Below are 23,728 nucleotides of genomic sequence, written 5' to 3'. Positions count from 1 at the left end.
TTTCTCTAGTTGCCGCGAGTGGGGGCTACTCTTCATTGCAGTGTGCGGGCTTCTCATGGTGGTGGCTTCTCTTGTCGCGGAGCACAGGCTCTAGGCACACGGGCTCCAGTAGTTGCAACACGTGGACTCAGTAGTTGTGGGTCACGGGCTCCAGAGCACAGGCTCAGTAGTTGTAGAGCACAGGACTTAGTTGCTCTGCTGCATGTGGGAGCTTCCCAAACCAAGGATCGAACCCGTGTCCCCTGCATTGGCAGGCGGATTCTCAACCACTGTGCCACCAGGGAAGCCCGACTTGTATATTTTAAGTGGGTGAATTTGTATCTGAATTTACAGCTCAATAAAGCTGTTTTTAAAAAAATCTAGGACTTCCCTGGTGGCGCAGTGGTTAAGAATCAGCCTGCCAATGCAGGGACAGGGGCTCGATCCCTGGTCTGGGAAGATCCCACATGCCACGGAGCAACTAGGCCCATGGGCCACAACTACTGAAGCCCGCGTGCCTAGAGCCCATGCTCCGCAAGAGAAGCCACCACAATGAGAAGCCCGAGAACAGAAATGAAGAGTAGCCCCCCGCTCGCCACAACTAGAGAATGCCCACAGGCAGCAACGAAGACCCAACGCAGCCAAAACTTTAAAAAAATAAAATAAAGTAAAAAGTGAATTAAAAAAATTAAAAATCTAAGAACAAAGCTTCTTTATAACTGAAAACAACCTTGGTGCAAAAAAGCTTCTCATCCTCCCCCTCCCAATACACACCCAAAAAATCTTGAACAGATACAGAGATAATTTTTTTTTAATTGTGGAAAAGAGAAAAAAATGAAAAGCAGTGTGTATCTGAGAATTTCTCACAAGGGTAGAATACTAAGATTGTACAGTCTCCTGATGCCAAAAACATGATTTAAATTGTCACGTGCCAAAAACAGAAAACACATGGGCTAAACCTGGGTAGATTTCCGGCTAGGTGGGCCAAAAGTATTAATAACTCAGTGCCACTAGGTGTGCCACTAGGCTCTATCTGTTTAATAGTCTATCAACAACTCAAATATCTAAATAACATGCCTATCCAAGACGACATCAACTCAAAAGCCAGAGAGGGGCAGCCACCTTGCCTCATAACTCAAACAAGCTTATCAGGCTAAACCAATGGGTATAGACCATATACCACTATCTTCACATTTACAAAAGCATACATATACTTTATTAGAGATAAATGTAAAAACTAAAACTCAAAAACCAACTACTACAGCACCAGATGCTAAGGCTCCATACTGCTGAAAAGGTAAATAACATCTTAAACTGCATTATGAGAAGTACAACTTTTAAGCCAAGGGAGTAACAGCCCCAGAGTACTATCCGATCCAACCACACCCTGAGGATTCTATATTCAGTATAGAGGAACATTAGGGTCTGCCCCAAAGTGTGGCACACTATGATGACATACTATGGAAATGAGGTCTTAAGAAAACTGGTGGAATAAGTTAGGAATATTTGGCCTAGAGAAGAGAATTATGAAGGGCAGTGCATGACCATTAATTAAACTTCACTAAAAGTTTCTAAATAAATAAAGGATATGACAGGCACCTTCAAATATTTTAAGGCTGTTAAATGAAATACAACATTCTGCTGAAATTAAGGAAAGAACTAGTGTCAACAGACAAAAGTGTAGAGTTTCCAATCACCAAAAACTTTCTAGGAGAGAATACTGGTGATTTTTATATGGGGTGGGAAGTTGGTCCCCCGAACTCTAAAATTCGACAATTTGGAAAAGTGCAGGGAGATACCACTGCCTCCTATCGCCTGTGGTACTAAGGTTTCTGACAATGAACCGAGGTTACTACCTCGGTTAAGGAAGATACTGTGAAATAGCTACCTTCCACACTGAACTTTAAGTTCCAGAACATGGACCCAAAGAACAGTGGCACAATCAAGCTCCAACGCAGACCAACACTTACATATTCCTCATTTGACAAAATAAAAACTAGCACAATCGCAAATCCTATTTTTCTCCCATACTTAGAATATTTGGGAATGATACAGCAGGTTCTAAATGCTATTAAATATTTGTATCCAAGAGCTAATTCTAATCCATTTTCAGTAAAGCAATACAAATGACACACCAAAAAAAAATCCATTTACCTCTGCAGACCAACAGGGATCATACACAAAATAATCAACTTGAGAGAAAAGGACAAATCTTTTACTCCTAAACTAGTAAAAGTTCTTAATTATATTACTAAGTCATTTTTAATGATTTTTTTAAAAAAATAAAAACCCGCTCATTCTTTTTTAGAGTCAAGTAATAAGAAAGGGTTTAAAACAACAAGTGCATCTCCCCAGTCCTACTGCCCAGAAGTAACCTCTGTTAACTCTGTGTATACTGCCAGACATTTCTATGCCAATATGTTACAAGTTTTGTTTTGTTTTGCTTTCATTACAAATGGAATCACATAACCACAACTTGCTTTCTTCACTCAGTACATCTTGGACCTCTTTCTATTTCACCACACATACTGATCTGCCCCAATTTTGTTTAATGGCTCACAAAGCATTTCATTATACAGTACAGCTCCAGTTTAACTAGTCCTCCTGATGACAGACATTTGGGTTATTCCCATTTTTGCTACTATAAATGCTATTATATTTATGTTATAAATATACTATATCTTTATACAAATCTCTTTATATGCTTATTCAAGTACAGATACAAGATACATTCCTGAATGTGGAATTGTTGGGTGTTATTTTTTGTTCTGACAGCTATCACTAAGATGCTCTTCAAAGGAATTGTGTCAAATGAACTCCCAATATCTGTCAGGAGCTTCTATTTTCCCTGCAATACAGCCAAGATTAAGCATAACCACATTTTTTCATCTTTGCCAGTCTGATGAATGGAAAATGTTATTTTAATTTTCATTTCTTCATTACTGAAGTTGGTGACCTATTCGTATCTTTTGGCCTCTGCAACCTTTTTCAGTGAAACATTTGTTCATGTCCTTTGGCCATTTGTCCCTACAAGTTACTGGCTATTTCTTATAGATATAAAAAGCATTCTGTATGAAGTAGATTTTTGTCATTTGTTTCAAGTGTTTTTAATCATTGGTTTACAGTTTAGCTACTTACTTTTTTTTCTTTCTTTTTAAAATTTTATATGATCAATGTTTTGCATTATGGTTTTGGGGTTTCATCTCATGCTTAGTTTTTATAAAAAGCCTTTCTCATTCCAGCTTTACTTTTTTTTTTTTTTTTTAACCAGAAGTTAGCTAACTGTCCCTCCACCATTTGTTGAATGATTGATACAGCTCACCCCAACCCTGCCCGCTAACCACTAAGTAAGTTATTCTCTGGAGAAAAGGGCAAAGAAGGGAGGAATAAAATATTACTAACTCAAACTTTTAAAGCCATTTTGTACAGTTACCTAGAATAAAATGATACCCAAATGTTCAAGAAGATCTTATGTTTGTACCTATGTAAGAACATTACATCCTTAAAGGGCAAGTCAGCTCAATGCCTATGAAAATTCCAACTGCCTTTTTTATAGAAATGGACAAGCCGACTGATGTGGAAATACAAGGGGCTCAGAATAGACAAAACAATCTTTAAAAAAGAACAAAGTTGGCAGACTCATAATCCCTACATTCAAAACTTACTACAAAAGCTACACTAATCCAAACAGTGTGGTACAGGCACAAAACAGACACAGGTCAATGCAACAGGATTGAGAGTCTAGAAATAGATCCATACATTCATGGTCAATTGATTTTTTTTTTTAAAGGAATTTTGCCTTTTTTATTTTTTTTTAAATTTTATTTATTTATGGCTGTGTTGCCTCTTCATTTCTGTGCCAGGGCTTTCTCTAGTTGCGACAGGCGGGGGCCACTCTTCATCGCGGTGCGCCGACCTCTCACCATCGCGGCCTCTCTTGTTGCAGAGCACAGGCTCCAGACGCGCAGGCTCAGTAATTGTGGCTCACGGGGCTAGTTGCTCCGTGGCATGTGGGATCCTCCCAGACCAGGGCTCGAACCTGTGTCCCCTGCATTGGCAGGCAGATTCTCAACCACTGCGACACCAGGGAAGCCCTCAATTGATTTCTAACAAGGGTGCCAAGACAATTCAATGGAGAAAAAAACAGTCTTCTTAGTGCAGGGATAATTGGATATTCCATGCAAAAGAATGAAGTAGGACCCTCACCTAACACCAAATATGAAAATTAACTCAAAATGAATCAAGTGAAAGCTATAAACTATAAAATTCCTAGAAGAAAACACAGATCTTTATCACCTTGAAGCAGGCAGTGGTTTCTTAGCTATAACATCTAAAGGACAAACAGCAAAAGAAAAAAATAGATAAATTGGACTTCATCAAAATTTTAAAAGTTTGTGCTGCAAGACACGAAAGAAAGTGAAAAGACAATCTAAAATGAGAGAAATAGCTCAACTGGAGATTGGAGATAAGGGTGGCAGAGGCAGCAGTCTAGAGAAGCTTTCCGCATCACCCGGACCTACTGGAAAACCAGGAACTCTTCCTACTCTCAGGAAGCCCTTTCCTAAAGCCCTCCCTTTACCTCCTCCCCCACCCTTTCTCCCACAATTCCCCCTGCAGCCATTCTGGCTACAACTCTCGGTACAATAAGGCTGAAGCCAGAGGGGGAGTCATGCAAAGCCTGTCCTAGACACATAGAATTCCTACGTGGGATGTAGAGCCAGGGAATGTGAATTTACCAAAAAACTCTCCGGTGATTCTCATTTGCGGGCTCTAGTGGAGGAAATTGTACCACACCCTAAAAAGATTGGCAGGAACTTGAAAGTCAATTAAATATTTAGCTAAAAGAAAATAATTGTTGTAAGTATGGTTACTAAATTGAATGCAAAAATCCAAAGCCAAATCTTGAGAAAGAACATTTATATAATAAATATAGCATAATAATTGAGTTTTATGACCCCAGATTACATTAGTAAAGACAGGAATTTGTGAGATGTAAAAGTGAAAACAAACAAAAATAAAACCCATAAAATGAGAGAAATATTTGCAAATCCTATGTCTGATAAGGGTCTTATAAGTGCTGCAGTAAACACCTCTGCACAAACCTGTTTGTATGCCTGTGCAAGTCCAGGTATAGTACATACTGTTACGCAGGATCCAGAATACAAAGAGAATCTTTACAACTCAACAATAAAAAACCAAATAACAAAATCAAAGGGGCAAAGGACTTAAATAAACATTTCCCCAAAGATATGCAAATAGCAAAAAAAGCACATGAAAGGATGCTTGATACCATTAGTCATTAGGGAAATACAAATCAAAACCACAATATGATACCATTTCATACCCCACGCAATGGCAAATTTTTTAAAAAAGAAAGAAAATAACAAGTGTTGGAGAGGATGTGGAGAAATTAATCAGAGCACTCAACACACTGCTGGTGGGAATGAAAAAATGATACAACCTCTGTAGGGGTTCCTCAATAAATTAAACATAGAATTACCATATAAGCCAGCACTTCCACTCCCAAGTATACACCCAAAAGAACTGAAAACATATTCACACAAAAACCTGTACACGAATGTTCACAGCATTATTATTCATATTAGCCAAAAAAGTAGAAACAACCCAAATGTCCATCAACTGATAAATGTATAAACAAAATGTGGCATATCCATACAATAGAGTATTATTTAACCAAAAAAAAAAAAAAAAAAAGAAATGATATATGCTATAACATGGCTGAATATTGGAAACATGCTAAAATGAAAAGAGTCAGACACAAAAGGTCACATATTGTATGAATCCATTTACATGAAATATTCAGAATAGGCAAATCCAGAAACAAAAAGTGGATTAGTAGCTGCCAGGGTTGGGGAAAGGAGAGAACAGGAAGTGATTGCTAATGGGTAAGGGGTTTCTTTCGGGGGTAACAGCAATGTTCTGCAATTAGATGAATACATAACCTTGTGAATATACTAAAAAACAATGAACTGTGTACTTTAAAATGCAGATTTTACAGTACATGAATTATATCTTAGAAAAGAAAAACAGTAAAGGACAGGATCCACAAAATAATTTAAGTCATGATTTACCCCAGCAATAAAAGAATTAGTATTCAGTCTGTAGGTGACTTTGGGTCTAAAACTATGCATCCAGAATAAAGAAGATTAATTGGGGGACTGATTTCAAGCACTTATAGTCATGGGACCATACATAGAACAACCTTCCAAGTGCAGATGTAGAAATGAGAGCCGTAACTAAGGAACCAGATGAGCAAGCCCAAAAGAATGATCTCCAGAGTACAGTTCCTTTCAAGTAAACTACTATGAGCCAAAGCACACTACAGCTCTACCTAACTTTAATCAAATCCAGCCCTTTTATGAAGGTATATTCATTACAGATATGGAGGAGGGATATGATCACCATTTACTTCAAAAGATTTAAAAAATTAAAAATCAAACAGGATGTGGAAAGAAACTAAAAGAGAATACAAACAGTTAATAAACATAATTTTATTACAAATGAGTAACGACCTTACAGAAGTAGGTCGGGAAGAAAAGAACTAGCCTAAGTAACTTTGGAAAACAGATTTAGACTGTACTGTAAAGCTGAAGACAAATACTGTACTCTAGTTTAAAAACGTGTTTCTCAGTCATCAGCAACATGGCAGAGTGAAAAGCTCCCTTTGTCTCTCCCTTTCAATCTACAACCAGTAAAACAGCCACAAAGCAACAAAAAGTGCCTCTGCCCAACACACCAGGACGCCGGAGAATTCCACACATTAGTACACATAAAGGTGAGTGGACTGGAACACACAGGGGAGGTGCTGCCTGCAGTGCCCACCCTACCACCTCAGCAGCTGAGCCCTCAGCCCCAGAGAAGCCAGTAATAGCAGGGGAGGCAGTACACACAATGCGATTCCAGCCTCCCGGCCTCAGCAGTCCCCAGATTAACTGGGCAGCAGCAGCTGTGGGGCCTGAGATGACACCCCTCCAGCCACTGAAGCACCCATATCTCCACGCCCCACACTCTACCTGCAGTAGCTGAGCTCTCACACCTTACAACACCCGACACAGCAGAGGCATCTGTGCAACCTCAACTCCCCCCACCCACTTCCTTTCCCCTCCCACAGCAGCGGAGCCTGCAACTCAGGGGATCCCGGACGCAAACGACGAGCCCACCATTGGGGCGCACCACCAGGTAGCGACACCATAACACCAGTGACACTAGCAGAAGCAAGGTACCAACAACTCTGGAGGCACAAGAGGAAATAATGACAGCACTGAAGCCACACCTCCCACAGAGGTGGTGGAGGATGGAAAGTGCTCAGAATCCAGCAGAAAGGCGGTCACCACTTCAAATGCACTGGCAGAGGAACAACTCATCAAGCACCGTGAATAACCACAGTAACACTGTACCACAAAAAAGAAAAGGACAATTCTCTAGAAACCAAAATTAAAGTCACAGAATATTGCAATCTGGTAGAGAATTCCAAACAGCTGTCCTGAAGAAACTCAATGAGCTACAGGAAAACGGAAAGCACTTCAATGAGCTCAGGAATAAAATTAATGAACAGAAGGAACACTTTACCAAAGAGACTGAAACTCTAAAAAGGAACCAAACAGATATTCTGGAGCCGAAGAACTCAATAAACAAGATGAAGAATGAATTATAAAGCACTGGAAAAAGAGCAGACCATATAGAAGAGAGAATTTCTGTCTCAAAAACAGAAATCTAGAAATGATACAACTAGAAGAGGAAAGAAATAAGATACGTTAAAAATGAGGAAATTCTACAAGAGCTATCAGACTCTTTTAGGAAGGGCAACATTAGGGTAATAGGTATGCCAGGAGAAGAGAAGGAGAAGAAAACAGAGTTTATTTAAAGAAATAATAACTGAGAAATTCCCAAACCTGGGGAAAGGAACCAGATATACAAGCCCATGAAGCTAAGAGAACACCTAATTACCTCAATGCAAAAAGACCTTCTCCAAGACATATTATATTAAAATTGTCAAAAATCAATGACAAAGAAAGAATTTTAAAGGTAACCTAGAAAGGAACCCCACTCAGGCTACCAGCAGATTTCTCAGCAGAAACGCTACAACCAGGAGGGAATGGAATGACATTCTCAAAACACTGAAAGATAAAAACTGTCACTCAGGAGTACTCTAGCCAGCAAATTTATCACTCACATATGAAGGACAAATACTTTCCCAGACAAACAAAAGCTGAGGGAGTTAATCAACACTAGACCTGCCATCTACCAGAAACAAAAAGGCAGAAGTACATAGAACTTCCAGTAAGGTGACAGACTCAGAAAATTGCAACTCTTTATCAGAACAGGTTCTTAAACACTTTATTATAGCAAAAAGGTTAAAGGGAGAAAAAAAAGTAGAAAAAATAACTATAGCAACTTCAATTTGGTAACAAACTCAACATAAAAAGGGTAAATTAATTTGAGACAACAAAAACACATAAAAAAATGATGAAAACTGTATAGGTAATTACTTCATCTTACTAGAAAAAAAAATTTTTTTAATGTGTTTCTCACAGGGGAAAAGGTTAGCAATTCTGAAACTACTTTTGTGTGTGTGCACAAAGATTGAACAAATAAGTAAATACACTGTGGATGAGAACAGATTTCTTACCTCTGGAGAAGGAAGTAAAAGGAAAGGGAAAAAGCTGGGGGGGTGGGGACTGGAATGAACCCTGAGGTATGGGATTGGAACTGGCAGCATCAGTATGAACTCATGGTTTTTAGTCTACATGTAGATGGATAGATAACGAAATAAAAATATATTTTATGTAAATTACAAATGTGTATTACTATACATGTATTTGCTAGCTCTGTCTACTGAGAAGACTTAGAAACAGTAACACCCCAACAGTACTGAGCACGCCTGGCACCCAAATCTTGGTTTCTAGATACCACTCTCCAATAAAATGAATCTGCCTCCTTTGGAAAAACGGTTGATTCCATGGCTGGCGCAAACAGGAAAAACATGAGACGCATGGGGAACACACTGTGGTACCAGAAAGTGAATTAGTACCCACAAAACGATGGGTACGCTATAAAAAGGACACAGCAGGCAAATTTGAATGTGTTCTCAATAACCAAAGCTGGAACAATTTGAGCAACAAAACACTGGATTTTAACCCACATGGTAAAATAAATATCCACAGATCCACGTAAATAAATAGTTGGACCATTGGTAAATGGAGGAAAAAGGACAATTCTTCCTTAACAGTAGAACTGCAATTAATAAACATAGAAGTAATGAGGGTGTAGGAGTTCTAACAGGTCTCCCCAAGATGTGCCACTTTGGCATGTGGATTATTTTGAGCTAAAGGCAATAGAGGGACTTCCCTGGTGGTGCAGTGGTTAGGAATCCACCTGCCACTGCAGGTGACACGGGTTTGACCCCTGGTCCAGGAAGATCCCACATGCCGCAGAGCAACTAAGCCACTAACTGTGCACCACAACTACTGAGCCTGTGCTCTAGAGCCCGCGAGCCATAGCTACTGAAGCCCGCGTGCCACAACTACTGAAGTCCACGCGCCCTAGAGCCCGTGCTCTGCGACAAGAGAAGCCACCAAGATGGGAAGCCCTCACAACACAACGAAGAGTAGCCCCACTCGCCGCAACTAGAGAAAGCGCACGCACAGCAACAAGGACCCAACGCAACCAAAGATAAATAAATAAATTTATTTATTTATATTTTTTAAAAAAGTATGATGAGATGCAGGATGTTTGCAGTTTCAAAGTACCTCCTCACAAGAGGAAGATATTAATTACAAATGAATTATTACAAGTGAAAAATTACATTTATTATTAAACATACAACTACTGTTTTTTAAAGCCTTCAGCTAGCACCAATTATTTTACCAGTAATATCAGAATTTAAAAGACTGTGGTCCTCCTCTGTTAAAGGAATCACTGTCCTTGAAATCTATGGACTAGCCAGTAATTCAACCATACAAACAAATGATAGATTCCTTAATTCCTTCTCCTACTACCTCCTATGCCAATGGCATTCATTTCAGGCAGCAGTTTATTGATGGACTTAATTTTACAGGCTATGGCAAACCAACCCCTCATGAAATCAAAAACATGACTGTGGCCTTCTTCACACCCTGTACTTACCTGACCTAGAGGGCTACAGGTACAACAGGGAGCTGTGCAAGCCTTTCCAGCAATTTGTGGTCAGATACAACTTAATGGCATCAAAAGCTACCAACTTTGAATCCTATAGATTTAAGTTGAATGAGAATTTCTTTGCTGCCACAAAATCAGCTTTACTTTATTAATCTCATGTGATATATGGGAAAATTAATGCATAGGGAGACAGAACTGATTTTTTTCCTAAAGGAAAGACTCCTCAAAGTACCAGCAAAGGACTCCTCAAAAATGAGAATGCCACACAACTATGTACATGTAAATAAACATTAAACACAGTGAGGCTATGATTAGAATGCATTTTCAAGGGAATGGTCTCTTGTATTAGAATTGAAAATACATGTGTCCTGTCCCTAACATGAGTGGAACAGACAGTGGTAATGTCCACACTTTACAAAAGAGAATAAAAAGGTACTTGACAAGCAAAAGAAAGCCACCTATCTGAAGGAAAGTGCTGACTTCTGAGAGGAGTCTACCTGAAATTCTGTAAATGGATAAAAAGGTAAAGGACATCACAGACATGTGAGGTCTGGCATTTTCCAAAACAAGTAACTCAGAACACTTCAGTCTTAATTTCAAAGAACAGTAATACTGCTTTCAAATAGTAAAAGTTCTGAAAGCAAGTAAAATAATGAATTTAACCTACATGATTAGGTAAAAACTTTTAATCCAGATTTTAACATTTTTGCCTACTGATAGAAACAAATCATGAAATACTCAAACCCCAAGCCAAAGTAGAGTCAAAAATATAAATTGATGAAACCATGAGAAAAGCATTAAGATAATAAATGCAACTATAGTTTTGCTAGGCATCCCACTCGTCTCAGAAAAATATGTGAAGCCTTGAAATTAGAAGTTGTTTAAAAGACCAATGACAAAAATAACTTCCTTAAATCTATTCATCAACCAAGGTAAAGGAAATTAGTATTTCCTGAGCAGCTTTTTCATGCCAGGCACTTACACATCTGCCCTATTTGATCCCAAAAAGCCTGAAGTAGAGTCATTATTATCTATTTATAAGTGAGGAAATCAGCGCTTAGAGGAGCTAACTTCCTTGCCTTTGGCTAGAACAATGTTTCTCAATCTCAGCACCACTGACATTTGGCCAGGTAATTCTTTGTTTTGGTGAGGACAGGGGACTGTCTTGTCAATCACAGGATGTTTACCAGAATCACTGGCCCCTACCCACTGGATGGCAGAAGCATCCTCCCACAGTTGTGATTAACAAAAACCTCTCTAGACATTGGAAATGTCCCACGGAGGGCAAAACTGTCCCCAGCTGAGAACCCCTGAGTTACAGTGAAGAAGGCAGTATTTTCATTCAACAGACAAGGGCTACGTGCCAGACCCTGTTCAAACTGAATTAGGGACAACTGAGGGTCTTTGCCCTCGAGAGCTTGCTTTGAACCCTGGTCTTCTAGCCCAAGTGGTGTTCGATTTTAAAACAAACCTCTCTCCACACACAGACAGTGTGACCTCCCACACCCTCCCTCTGGCCAGTGCCCACGTGAGCTCACTCCTTCAGCCAGTCAGCAGCACCTCCACTCACCCACCTGCACTGGCTCAACAGTTTGTAGTCACTTCTGACTCAACCCTCCCCTTCATTCCCTGTTATCAAGATACTGCCCAAGCTCTGCTTGTTTTGCCTAGGAGTAAAATGTCTCTCTCATCCATCCCTATCCTCCATTCCCATCATTCTAATGTGGACACAAGGCCAACTCCCTGCCTTTTTTCTACTACCAGTAGAAATCAGAAGAATTTCACCTCTCTTGGTCCCTCAAATGAATTAAGGGTATACATCAAGATATCATAACTGAACTACCAACCTCTAGGGTAGGGGGCTGGCAGATATCAAAGAGTAGTCGGCAAAGACCACATCCTCCTTTTCTGGAGTGGGAAAGGAAACTGAAATTTCCCATCCCATCACAGACACTTTCACTCAGATGTTAACTTGCAGTAAAGAGCAGCCCTGACAAGCATTAAGAAAAGGACACAGGAGAGATCAGTTCACGTGCCATTAAAAAGTGGCTCGCATGCTATTTCTGGCACTTGTGCCATGCACCACTTTTGCCTGCTCAAGGGAACGGAGAACTGACACTCAAGAAGGAAGTAAGGTAAGATTCCCAAAGAAAGCATGAACCAACTAGCATTTCTGCCCCTCCCAATGTTTAAACCCAGAGGTAGGTACAGCAAACATTCCACTAGGGAAACTCTAAAACAGATAGTCAAACAAAGTCTAGTGAAATAACTGCATACAAACATATATATTTATATATATATACAACACATTCATAACATAATACACAGCACAAAAACGTTAATTTATTTATACTGTAAATGAAAGGCTTTAAGATGAGAAAAAAATCCAGGATCTGTTTTAAAACTTATCTCTCAGGACTTCCCTGGTGGTCCAGAGGTTAAGACTCCACACTCCCAATGCAGGGGGTCCGGGTTCAATCCCTGGTCAGGGAATTAGATCCCGCATGCTGCAACTAAAATCCCACACACCACAACTAAAGATCCCGCACACAGCAATGAAGATCACACGTGCAGCAACTAAGTCCCAGCGCAGCCAAATAAATAAATAAATATTTTTTTAAAAAATAAAGTTGATCTCTCTCCTAGGCAGAGAACAGAACTTCATTATATTAATGGTTCTTAGGAGTGCTTTGTCCTTTTTGACTTTAAGACATCACAATCAAAATAACTTTAAATCCAGTATCTGAAATTCACAACCTAATCAAAAGTCTTAATTTATACTTCACAGTTTCAAAAAAATAATGATCAAGAAAAGTATTATGGGTAACATCCTAAATACTTCTGCCTTATTATTTCTGAGTTTTCCTGTAAAGAACTGAAATCAAACACCAGTACAGGGTAGCAAATATATTCAGTATCAGGGTCCTATTGCTATTCCAACTTTATCAGGTTATTCATTTTATGTAACTAAATAAATAAATGAAAATAATTTCTACAAGGATCCTTCAACGTCTCAGAGTTTTCGGAAAGAATAAAGAATGTGTTGTGCTAAATTTCTGTTATTTCCTCTTGGGAGACACAAGTTTAGGTCAGTAACTTGATGAAATGATCAAAAGTCAAGCCAAAAGACCTCCCTTTACCAAGAAATTATCATTAACAGGAATATTAAAGACATAATTCCAATTCACACATTCTCTAACATCTGATGCAGGAAGAAAGAGATTGAAGTTGAATTAGATGCCCAGTTACAACCATCTTAAAATGATGTTTCTGACCCCTGCTATTACTGTCTTTCTCTGTCCATAACCTATGATAGCCTTGTAACATTTCATTCAATTTTTTTCTAAATGTATCCAATAAGCTTAGTCTAAACTAATCTAACTGAACACAATCAGAGTAACTCGGCCCTCCTTATCCACAGGTTCTTGTGGCAGATTCAACCAACTGCAGATCAAAAACACTAAAAAAAATTCCAGAAAGTTTCAAAAAGCAAAACTTGAATTTGTTGCATGCTAGCAACTATTTACATTGGTTTTTACAACTATTCATATAGCATTTAGATTGTATTAGGTATTATAAGTAATCTAGAAATGATTTAAAGTGTAAGGGAGGATGTGCACAGGCCATACGTAAATTACTACACCATTCTGTATAAGGGACTTGAGCATCCTCAGATTTTGATATCCGTGGGGTTCCTGGAACCAATCCCCTGATACTAAGGAATGACTGTAATTCTAAGATGTATACCTTTGTCAATATTAACTTAAAACCTTGAAGACGGAAGACATATTAACCAATGCATATAAATACCAGCCATATAAAGGAAATTGCATTGACAGCCTGACATTTTTTTTTTCTGAGAAATCCTTTCCTGTATGAAATGATGGCATTAACCTAGAGTTCATCCAACCAGTTTTTACTTTACCGCCTTTTATTAACACTTGTCCATATGAAAACTGTAAAAATAATCTTGTCACAACTGATGCCTGAAATCACTATAAAAAGAACCTGTTATTTAACAAAGTAAACATGGGAGGAACTTTTGAACATACAAAGAGATCTTTAAGATGTTACATGTAACAATGGTGTAATTTAAAATTTTCCCAGCTAACTTTACCATCAAGCTAAGGTGTTCTTTCCAGCTTTAAAACAAAAATTGACCTTGTTAATAAACAGATTACGGTTAACCAAGATCTCAAAAGAAAATCAGCCTTGAGCTCCAAGGGAAATGTTCCCTAGGAGACTATTCTGATTGATACTGCTTCAGTTAACAGAGTTGAGTTCTAATGACATTAAATGAATAATAAAAACATTAAGACAAATCACGTATTTAGGACTCAACTGTCAAGAGACTACTACTTACAAATATTCTCTGCAGCATCCTTCCTCTGGGTTAAATTACTACAGTTTATCAAATGCTATCATATAATCTTTTAGTTTCAACTCTTTTCTAGAAATACTGATTAAGAATATTATTTTATCAACAAAACTGCAAACATTATAAATTATATTTTCCACACCTAAAGATATAAAATATTTTTATAACCTGGTTTCTTATTTTTAGTTAAAGAAATACAATTAATATGGTTTCTCATCCCTTTTTCCTTACAGTTCCTCCAACTATCCTAACACAATCTTTTCTTAACATATTTCTAGTGACTAACAATTTGAACTCGAGTAATAAACTATTTTAAAAAGTAAAGTGTAGGGGCTTCCCTGGTGGCGCAATGGTTGAGAGTCCGCCTGCCGATGCAGGGGACACAGGTTCGTGCCCTGGTCCGGGAAGATCCCACATGCCCCAGAGCAGCTGGGCCCGTGAGCCATGGCTGCTGAGCCTGCGTGTCCGGAGCCTGTGCTCCGCAACGGGAGAGGCCACAACAGTGAGAGGCCCGCGTACCGCAAAATAAATAAATAAATAAATAAGTAAATAAATAAATAAATAAAAAGTAAAGTGTAAAGAAACGTACTATCATTTTCACATGCTATCCAAAATGATCAGGGGAATTTATTCTAGATGCATTAGCCATGCCTCTAACCTTAAATTAAGCATGTCCTAAAATCTTGAAGATCATTATATTTCTATATTTAAGGCTATGTTAAATAGTTTCATGTGCATTAAATTTATAGTGTTTTTTCTATGAAACAGACCAAATTTATTCCAAAGAAAAAAGTCCATTACTGGGAAGGAGAAATTATTTGCAAATTTCTCCAGCTAGAAATATCTTTTCTAATAAGCCATCCCTTTAAACATACAAATGATTAATTTTTAAAACATCAGATGAAGAGCCATTTACTTGTGCATCTCCAATTCCTAAATGGTATCTGTTTAGATCTGTGATAAACATGCAAAAAGGAGTTCCAAAGGATGTGGATAAAATCCTAACCCATGAATGGAAGTCTAGAACCAGTCCCTGAAATTCCAGGAAACTAATACTTCAGATACTTCTAGTGACTGACTCTAAGTATTCATGATGCGTCCTGGAGGCTAAGGCTAAAAACTGATCAAGGTTTGCCAAGAAAGTTTAAATGGGCCATGGGAGAAAGGTCCAGAAGAACTGAAACTGAAGTACCAAAAGAAATTAAGCACCGTGGCTGAAAGGAGCCACATGGATGAAGTTGCAGACACGGCACACTCCCTAAGGACCTCCAGGCTCCCGCTCCCAGGGCCACTAGCAATTCCATCCTATGCACACCTAGAGGTAGGCGGAACTTACCTACACACCAACTGAAGGAGTCTCTGTTTCTGGGGAACAGCAGCAATCACTCAGTCACTCAGCAGGCTAACTGTGTATCAACCATCCTTCTCAGGCACTTTATTACATACCAGGCTTCATTCTTTCCTCACACCCACCCTCCAAAAGAGGTCATTATCCCATTTCCAGATGGGAAAACTCAGCAGCTAAAAAAGCTGAGAAACACAGTAACTCATGAGATATTTACGAGAGGAAAAAAATTACCTATTCGGATTCAAATCCAAGCCTGTCTCTTTCTACACTGTCCTCTGGTTTGTTGGTAGAGCCCCAACATCTCTGCGGGCTTAAAGCCTTACACTATAGAAAATTCTGCACTTAAATCCACCCACTCCCTAACAATGAAAACTTCACACACAGCATTTTGGCCACTACTGTACCCCCTTTCAACATTCAATGTCATGGGCTTCCCTGGTGGCGCAGTGGTTAAGAATCTGCCTCCCAATGCAGGAGACACGGCTTCAAGCCCTGGTCCGGGAAGATCCCACACGCCACGGAGCAACTAAGCCCGTGCACCACAACTACTGAGCCTACACTCTAGAGCCCAGGAGCCTCAGCTACTGAAGCCCGTGCGCCAAGAGCCCGCGTTCCGCAACAAGAGAAGCCACCGCAACGAAGAGAAGCCACTGCAACGAAGAGGAGCCCCCGCTCACTGCAACTAGAGAAAAGCCCGCGCGCAGCAACAAAGACCCAATGCAGCCCTAAATAAATAAATAAATAAATAATTTTATTAACCAAAAAATCATTCAATGTCATAACAACATTAATGGCAGGTGGCATATTAGTATGCAAACACTGGGCTAGGCTATTTACAATTAACATTTATTGAGCATTACTATATATGCCAGATACTATTCTAAATGCTAACAACCTAAATGCTACTAATAAGGTAGGTTCTATCAATATCTTTATTTCACAGGTAAAGAAATTGAAGGACAAAATGCTTACTAATGTGCGCAAGGCCAAATGATGGTAGGTGGGGATCCAGCATTCAAATCAAGTTGCCTGGTTCCACAGTGCATGCTCTTAAATGCTAGCCAACCTCTCTTCCAAGAGAATTTACAAAGTTTCTCATTTAACCCTCCTAACTATGTAAGCCAAGTATTACCAATCCCGATTTATAGATGAGGAAACAGAGGCTTAGAAAGGTTAATTTGCTTAAAATCACACAACTTTTGGTGGTTAAGGTATAATTCCAGTCTGTTTTTGTTTCACACCCCTAAGATGTTACTATATCTCATATAAAAGAGAATACTAACTGTAAAAAGGAAAGCGACAGTAATCTATGTATTTCAAAATGGCCAATTGGTTTTGAAAATTTCTAGGCTATATACAAGTTCTTAAAAATGTTTAAGAAAAGAAAAAGAGGTGTTATGGTAATGAGAAACTGACCAAAATGGCCTCGATCATTAATAGGCGGAAAACCTCCACTAGTTTTTAAGAATTGTATAATCTTTTACTATGAGGCCAAATCATTATTTGGCCATAGAGTACAGAGACTCAGACACAAGCGTGCACCATGCTCCCATCTCACAACCACTCCCTACCACCTGAACAGACAATGAGAGCCAGCTTTATTAGTCATGCTCCTTTTCCTAAGAGATCAAGAAACAGAAAAGCAACATCTAACAATCCACTGACTTTAGGCTACACTCTTAAATCTGGTAACATTCTAAAAGCAGAAGCTCAAGTTTAACATGTTATTTAAGATTCAACTACCAAGAAACAGGTATATGAATGCATTTAATATTCTTTGTCTCTTGTACAGAAAGGATCTGCCTTCCTTCAATCTATAAACTAAAAGACAAAATGGAAAAAACCTCAGAAAACTGATTTTCCATACCATCAGACAAAAAATATTGCTTTCGAATGCTGTTTCTAAAGATCCAGTTAGACAGTAAAAGTCCGCTGCAGTTATATACATGAGTATTTCAGAAAATGTCTTCCACAAATTATCCATCGAGAATAAAATTAAGCAAGATAATCATGCCTTTCATCATATTTCCCTCATATCCCAGATGTCTCAGATAGCAAAATAGGTTATTGCATATAAGAAAAGTCTATTTTAAAATAACTAGTCCTACTTAGATCAAGCTTACATTTTCAACAACAGAAAAACAAATTAGAAAGCAGCCAGCAAGCCCAACTGCAGCTCCTTTGTACCAGATATAGATTTTAAAAACCAAAGATACATGAAAACAAAATGTAATTTGTAAATATCTTTCATAGCAACTTACAGCCCCACTCAAAAAAAAAAAAAAAAAGGAATAAATGAAAAAAGATTATCACACAGAAGTCAGTCCAAAGAATAAGTGTGCTTGTTTCAGGAGAGGAAAACATTGATTCAGAGTTGTTCAATGCTTTTAGAAAATAATCAGTGTATGAAAAGCATTAAATATTTTATAAGGCCAAAGGAATCAAGTAACATGTGAATGATAATCCAGTGCATTTGCAGCATACAGTGGACAAACAGGTTCCACTGTCAACCTCCCAAAGCATGTTTTGAAATGAGGAGGAACTTTAAGAAATCACCTCATAATATTTCGCTAAAATCAGAATTGACTTTTGTGAACTGAAAAGCAACGAATTTTTCCCCAAAGCTGCATTTAATAAAAAATCGTTTTCTTTCTTATAAACGAATCCAGTTACACCAAATCAAGGCTTGATATGCAAATTCACAGGGATGCAATGCAGAGCCTTCCCTCCCCATTTCCACTTCCCCTGGAGTGATTCCTCTCTCAGAGACTATGGAAACATGCAGATGCCATCTGAAATGAAAACTTCCTTTCCATCCCCTAAGCTAAAGAAGCAGGTTCCTCGGAAAAGCAGAATCAAGCTCAGTCACCCTACAGAACCTTAATTTCCGAAACGCCCTATGTTACCAAAATAAAAGCCAGATATCCTAGGAAAGCAATTCCTTGGACACTTCACAATCAAAGGAAAAAATAAAATCAGAGAATTAAAAAGGTGGCGAAAGACAGACAACTTAAAAGCCAACCACCACACCCTCAACTCCGCGCTGCAACCCGCCTGCCGGGGGCCTTTACCTTCATCTTCCATCGAAACTGCACTTGGGTTGATGGCTACAAAGTCTTTAGTGTCAGCCACGGCCACACTGGGAAGAGAGAGGAGAGGAGGACAAGAAGAGAGGCCCCCGGAATCCCAGGCCGTCACCCCCGCTCCCGGCCACGCGACCCGCGGCTGCGCCCACCACCCCTAACAGCAGCATCTGCAAGAGAAACCGGAGAAGCGGCGCTGACGGGTGCGGGAAGGGACGGCCGCCCACCGCCCCCCAGGCCCCGCGCCCGCCCCCTGGCTGCCCGCATCCCCCCACTCACGCCGGCGGGGCGGGGCAGCGCCCCGGAGACGCCCCCAGCCGGGTACCCCGGACGCCCCCAGCCGGGTACCCCGGACGCCCCCAGGACCTGGAAGTTTCTAGAAACGGGGGACAAGAGGTAATCCGGGCGCCCCGCAAAGCCCCAGACCCCTTTTCTGGACTGCGGGGGACTCACCCGCGCTCTCGCGGGAGCGGCTCGCCAAGCGGCGGCGCCGAACGGGCGCCTCTCCCGGCGTGGGGGCGGCAACCGGGAAGGCGGGCGGGGCGGGATGGGCAGCAGGTGAGGGGACTGGCCTCGGGCGGCCCGGCGGCTCGGTGCGGCAGTGCTAGTCTGCTCCCGCCTCCGCCTCCTGGGCTCCGCCCTCCCCACCGCCCGCCGCCCCGGCGCGCCCCGCACCCCGGGCCCGCCCCGCACTCCCGGGGCCAGGCGGACCGAGCTTTGTCGCCACCACTTCCGCCGCGAGGGGCGCGCGCGCAGGCGCACTTGCACGCCTGGGCACGGACGGCGGAAATGAGCGGAACCCGACCGCCCGCCCCGAGGGGCTTCGGCTGGGGGCGTCAGTCCCGGCCCCACCTGCCCTGCGGCGGCCCCTTGGCCACCCCGGAGACGTGCCCGGCGTTTCTACGCTCCCGCCGGGCGCAAACGTGGGAGAGCTGCCAGCTTCCCCGCGCCGGCCGCGCGTCCTCAGGAAGCAGCCGCTAGCCCGGACCGAACGGGCAGGCGCAGCCATGTTCTGGGCCCACGAGATGTCTGAGCGACCCGACGATGCAGCGGGAAGCCGCTCCCGCTGGGCGGCCGTCACAATCTGGGCAGGTGACGCGGGGACCCCGCTGCCTCACTTGCAAGCCAGTCACGGTTGCTCGGCGCCGACCGCGGGGCGGGGCCCCGCGGGGCCACTTCCCAAAGTTCCATCCCGGTGGGGGTTTGCCTCAGCGCCCGCGTGCAAGGAGAGCCAAGAGCTCTCCAAGAGCAAGGAGAGCTCAGGGGAGGGTTTTGCATCCGTTCAAGTGTGCAACCAGAGGGGCTGGAACAATTAAAAGCCTCGCGTCCCCAGATGGAAGCTGAAGAACGGGCATTACCTTCAGCCGCAGGTTCTCTTTTGCCTCTTGAATTTTTCACTTGCTCAGCACCTAACCCAGACCCCCAACAGGTCACTTTTGATAGACCACTGAGTTTAATAATCCTTGTCAAGCCAGATACAGCAGACGTTGAACCTAAGTCGTCGCGCACCCAGATCCACTAGAGGGCAGGTCTACACCTGCTGAGTTCCAGCGCATCCTGCAAAGAACTCAGGGGACAGGATAACAAACGGACCGGGTTACCTGTTCTGTTTGGCCCAGGTTAAGTGGAACTAGTCTAGGATCAAAAATCCTGGGCAGGTTTCTTGATTGAAGAAACATTGAGATTTTATTCGGCAAGGTCACTTTTAAATTTCAGAAGTGAAACCATAAAAATCAAGATGAAACATTTCGAGTCTCGGAGTTACTATGTATATGACCACCTTTGGCTTGCATGCCTAATGATTTTTGTCCACTTAGTGGTGATACACATAAGGCTGATTCGTGCAACAGTGAATGTGCTATCTCTTGCCCAGTGCTGTAATCAATTTGTAATGATTATTAGTATACTTACTGGACCTTGACACCACCACAGAATCACATTAAAAACACAAGCAAGCCTCTAAAGTAGGAAATGTATAGACATAGACGTTATTTGTTATTAACATATGATCTTACAAAATAGAGGATAATTTTCTATTGGATTGCTTTAATGAGCTCAAACATTTTATCTTCGGCAACTTTTCAGAATTATCTGTTGTGAACTGCAGTACTCCTGCACTGACACTGAATTCCTAATTACCCACCCCCCAAGATTTATCACTCCATTGCTTACATCTAAAGTAACTTACACTGGAATTTTACTCTTTGGTTGCCTAAATTGTGAAAGCCATTATTCCTATTGCCAAGTCAAAAAAGAAACTGGATAACACCAGCTTTGTTCAGAAGAATTGTTACTTACTTCATGCATCATCTCACAAATTCCAAGGCACTGGAACAGCAAAAACCCGTAAAGTATAGCTTTCAACCACTTAGTTGATCCCTAAGCTTCATCAACATATCTCTGCAGAGTGGTCTGTTCTATGCCTGTACCAAGCTAGCCAATATCAGTAGCACCAACTTTGACTTCCTGTGTATATGAAAGGCAGCATTTATTAACAATATTCAAGCCAGAGCAGTGAGGGCCACAAGCTTCAGAAATCTTCCTTCTTCCAGCATTTCCTTCTCTGACCAGCTGACCCACCATGAAACTTTTGTGTAGCAATCTCCACTTCCTCATCTCGGGGAAGGAGGACTAAAATATAGGTACACTGCATTACATACACATACAAACATATGTGTGTACACACATTCACATATATACATACATATATATTATGAGAATATATATAGATCTGGGCATAACAACTACCCTTTCTCCCTCAAAAGATCGTTGTGAGGATCTGATAAAATGAAGACAGGTGGTGAATTATAAGCTCTATAAAAGTTTAAGATTATCATACGGAGAAATAAGCAAAAGTATGGACTGTTATGAGGTAGAATGAGATTGATGGCAACGAAATGTATTATGTTCAAGTTTCCTCTCAATTCTTTAGAAATCAATGCTCTAAAAATCTTTACTCCCATTTTGTTCTGAATATTTAACCTGCAAAATTAAATAGATCTGATGCAAAAAGTGGACACATGTGAGCAATAGAGGGGAAATTTGTCAGGCATCTCTGCTTAGGGAAATATTACAAATAGGGAAGATTGAGGAAGGACAGACGTGATGTTCTAATTTTATTTATACTGTGCCTTATTACACAAAGGTTGTGAGGCATCCTGTTTTAATATCAAATTTGATAGCTGGCATTTTTAGAAACCTGGATGATAAAGATATATGTGGCCTTTAGGATTTAAAAATTGACTTAGAAAAGGTTATTTTAAATCTTTCCTCAATGTCTTAAAGACTCCTTTAACATTGTTTTAAGTACCAAAGGTTAATAATTAAGGAATTTTACATAGCTGCTAGAAAAAAAAAAGTTGTCATATTTTAAGTGGAATATTCTTTAAAAAGTCATATTTTAAGTGGAATATTCTAAGAGCATATAAAGACAATTCTTCATTTTGTAAGTCAACCTACTCCAACAGAACAACAGAAGTATTTTTCTTCTTATAAGATAAGGGACCTGCTACGGGTCAAGTCTGGGGAAATACAGTCTTATTGCAAGAAGTGTCCTATGAAATGAGTGTCATAACAACCACCTGCCAGAACTGCTATACATCTTCTTGGTTCTATGTCTTAGCAGTACTGGAAGAGTAAAAACTGGAAGCAAGAATAAAAATAAAATGGGCTCAAAAATGAGCAGAAAAAAACAGGAAATTTAAAGTATATTCTCTTTATTTTTAAAGAAGTTGATTCCAAGTATGACTCGGTTTCCCCATTCAAGGGTTCTGAGCATGCAGTGATATTTAGGATCTTTGGTATGTAGTACTACCAATCTTCTGGGTTGGAGATGAGGGCAGGTCAGGAGTGCAGGTGAGTGAGGGTAAGAAAGGGAAGGATGAAAAGTGAGTGTGAGTTCATGTCCAAGAGCCAACTCTGCACTTCATTATTTCCATGGAAAATAGACATAGAATATTCCATATTACATATACCCCAAGATTTGAGATAAAAATGAACCCATTTAGGGCTTCCCTGGTGGCGTAGTGGTTGAGAGTCCACCTGCCGATGCAGGGTACACGGGTTCGTGCCCTGTCCGGGAGGATCCCGCATGCTGTGGAGTGGCTGGGACCGTGAGCCATGGCCACTGAGCCTGCGCATCCGGACCCTGTGCTCCGCAACGGGAGAGGCCACAACAGTGAGAGGCCCACATACCGCCAAAAAAAAAAAAAAAAAAATTAACCCATTTAAAAGCTATTCTGTCCAGTTTCCAAATTGGCATAATTCATCTCTGGTCCCAAAATATTTTGTCTATAGTAAATATATAAGACCTATTGAATAAATGTGTAATCTAGAAAATGGTCATCATAAAAAAAATCTGTTGTTGAATGAATAAACATAATCCCAACTTTACTTCGCTTCTTGCTTTCTATGATCAAACTAAAACATGAGCTGCTACTTTCCTTTAAAGCAAAGAAAAATTAAGGGATTTTCAAAGGTTTAAAAATGAACTCACGTCTCCAAAGGGTTAGCTAGGACAACTTGATCTGAACGGGAATAAGTACTAGTCATTGCAAGAAGTGTTAAATATTGAGCACTGCCCAGAACAGATGAAATTTCAGACTTGGATTTTGAACTCAGGTAACCATTTGAAATTAAAAGATAACAATGTTGAGGTGGCTGCTTCTATGCAAGTAGGAAATTTCAGCTGAGCTTGTACTTTGGATTTTTATAGCGTGCATATCACTGTCTGACAAAGTCAAAAAACTGTAATTCCCAGCACAGTCTTGAGTTATTTCCTTA

The 23,728-nt window shown here is 40.6% G+C and overlaps 1 protein-coding gene across 4 annotated transcripts in view; it reads right to left on the bottom strand.

Moving 5' to 3' along the window:
- ATP2C1 (ATPase secretory pathway Ca2+ transporting 1) overlaps window positions 1–23,728 on the bottom strand; it is a 117,779-nt gene that overhangs the window by 82,832 nt on the left and 11,219 nt on the right. The window contains exons 1-2 of one of the 4 annotated variants that reach the window (XM_079922661.1): window positions 19,400–19,538; window positions 18,935–19,116 (exon numbers count right to left, since the gene is read on the bottom strand). The exons of 1 other annotated variant lie outside the window; for it this stretch is intronic. In XM_079922661.1, coding sequence (XP_079778787.1) covers window positions 18,935–18,940 — 6 coding nt within the window. In that variant the 5' untranslated portion in view covers window positions 18,941–19,116; window positions 19,400–19,538. Of the gene's footprint in view, window positions 1–18,934; window positions 19,117–19,399; window positions 19,757–23,728 lie in introns of those variants that run through there. 2 more of the 4 variants (XM_079922662.1, XM_079922663.1) reach the window with 2 other exon arrangements.

The sequence above is a fragment of the Stenella coeruleoalba genome, assembly GCF_951394435.1.
Source record: "Stenella coeruleoalba genome assembly, chromosome: 5".
NCBI lineage: Eukaryota > Metazoa > Chordata > Mammalia > Artiodactyla > Delphinidae > Stenella > Stenella coeruleoalba.
The sequence above is the reverse complement of the archived record's forward strand: the minus strand, read 5'-3'. Positions and strand labels throughout refer to the sequence as shown.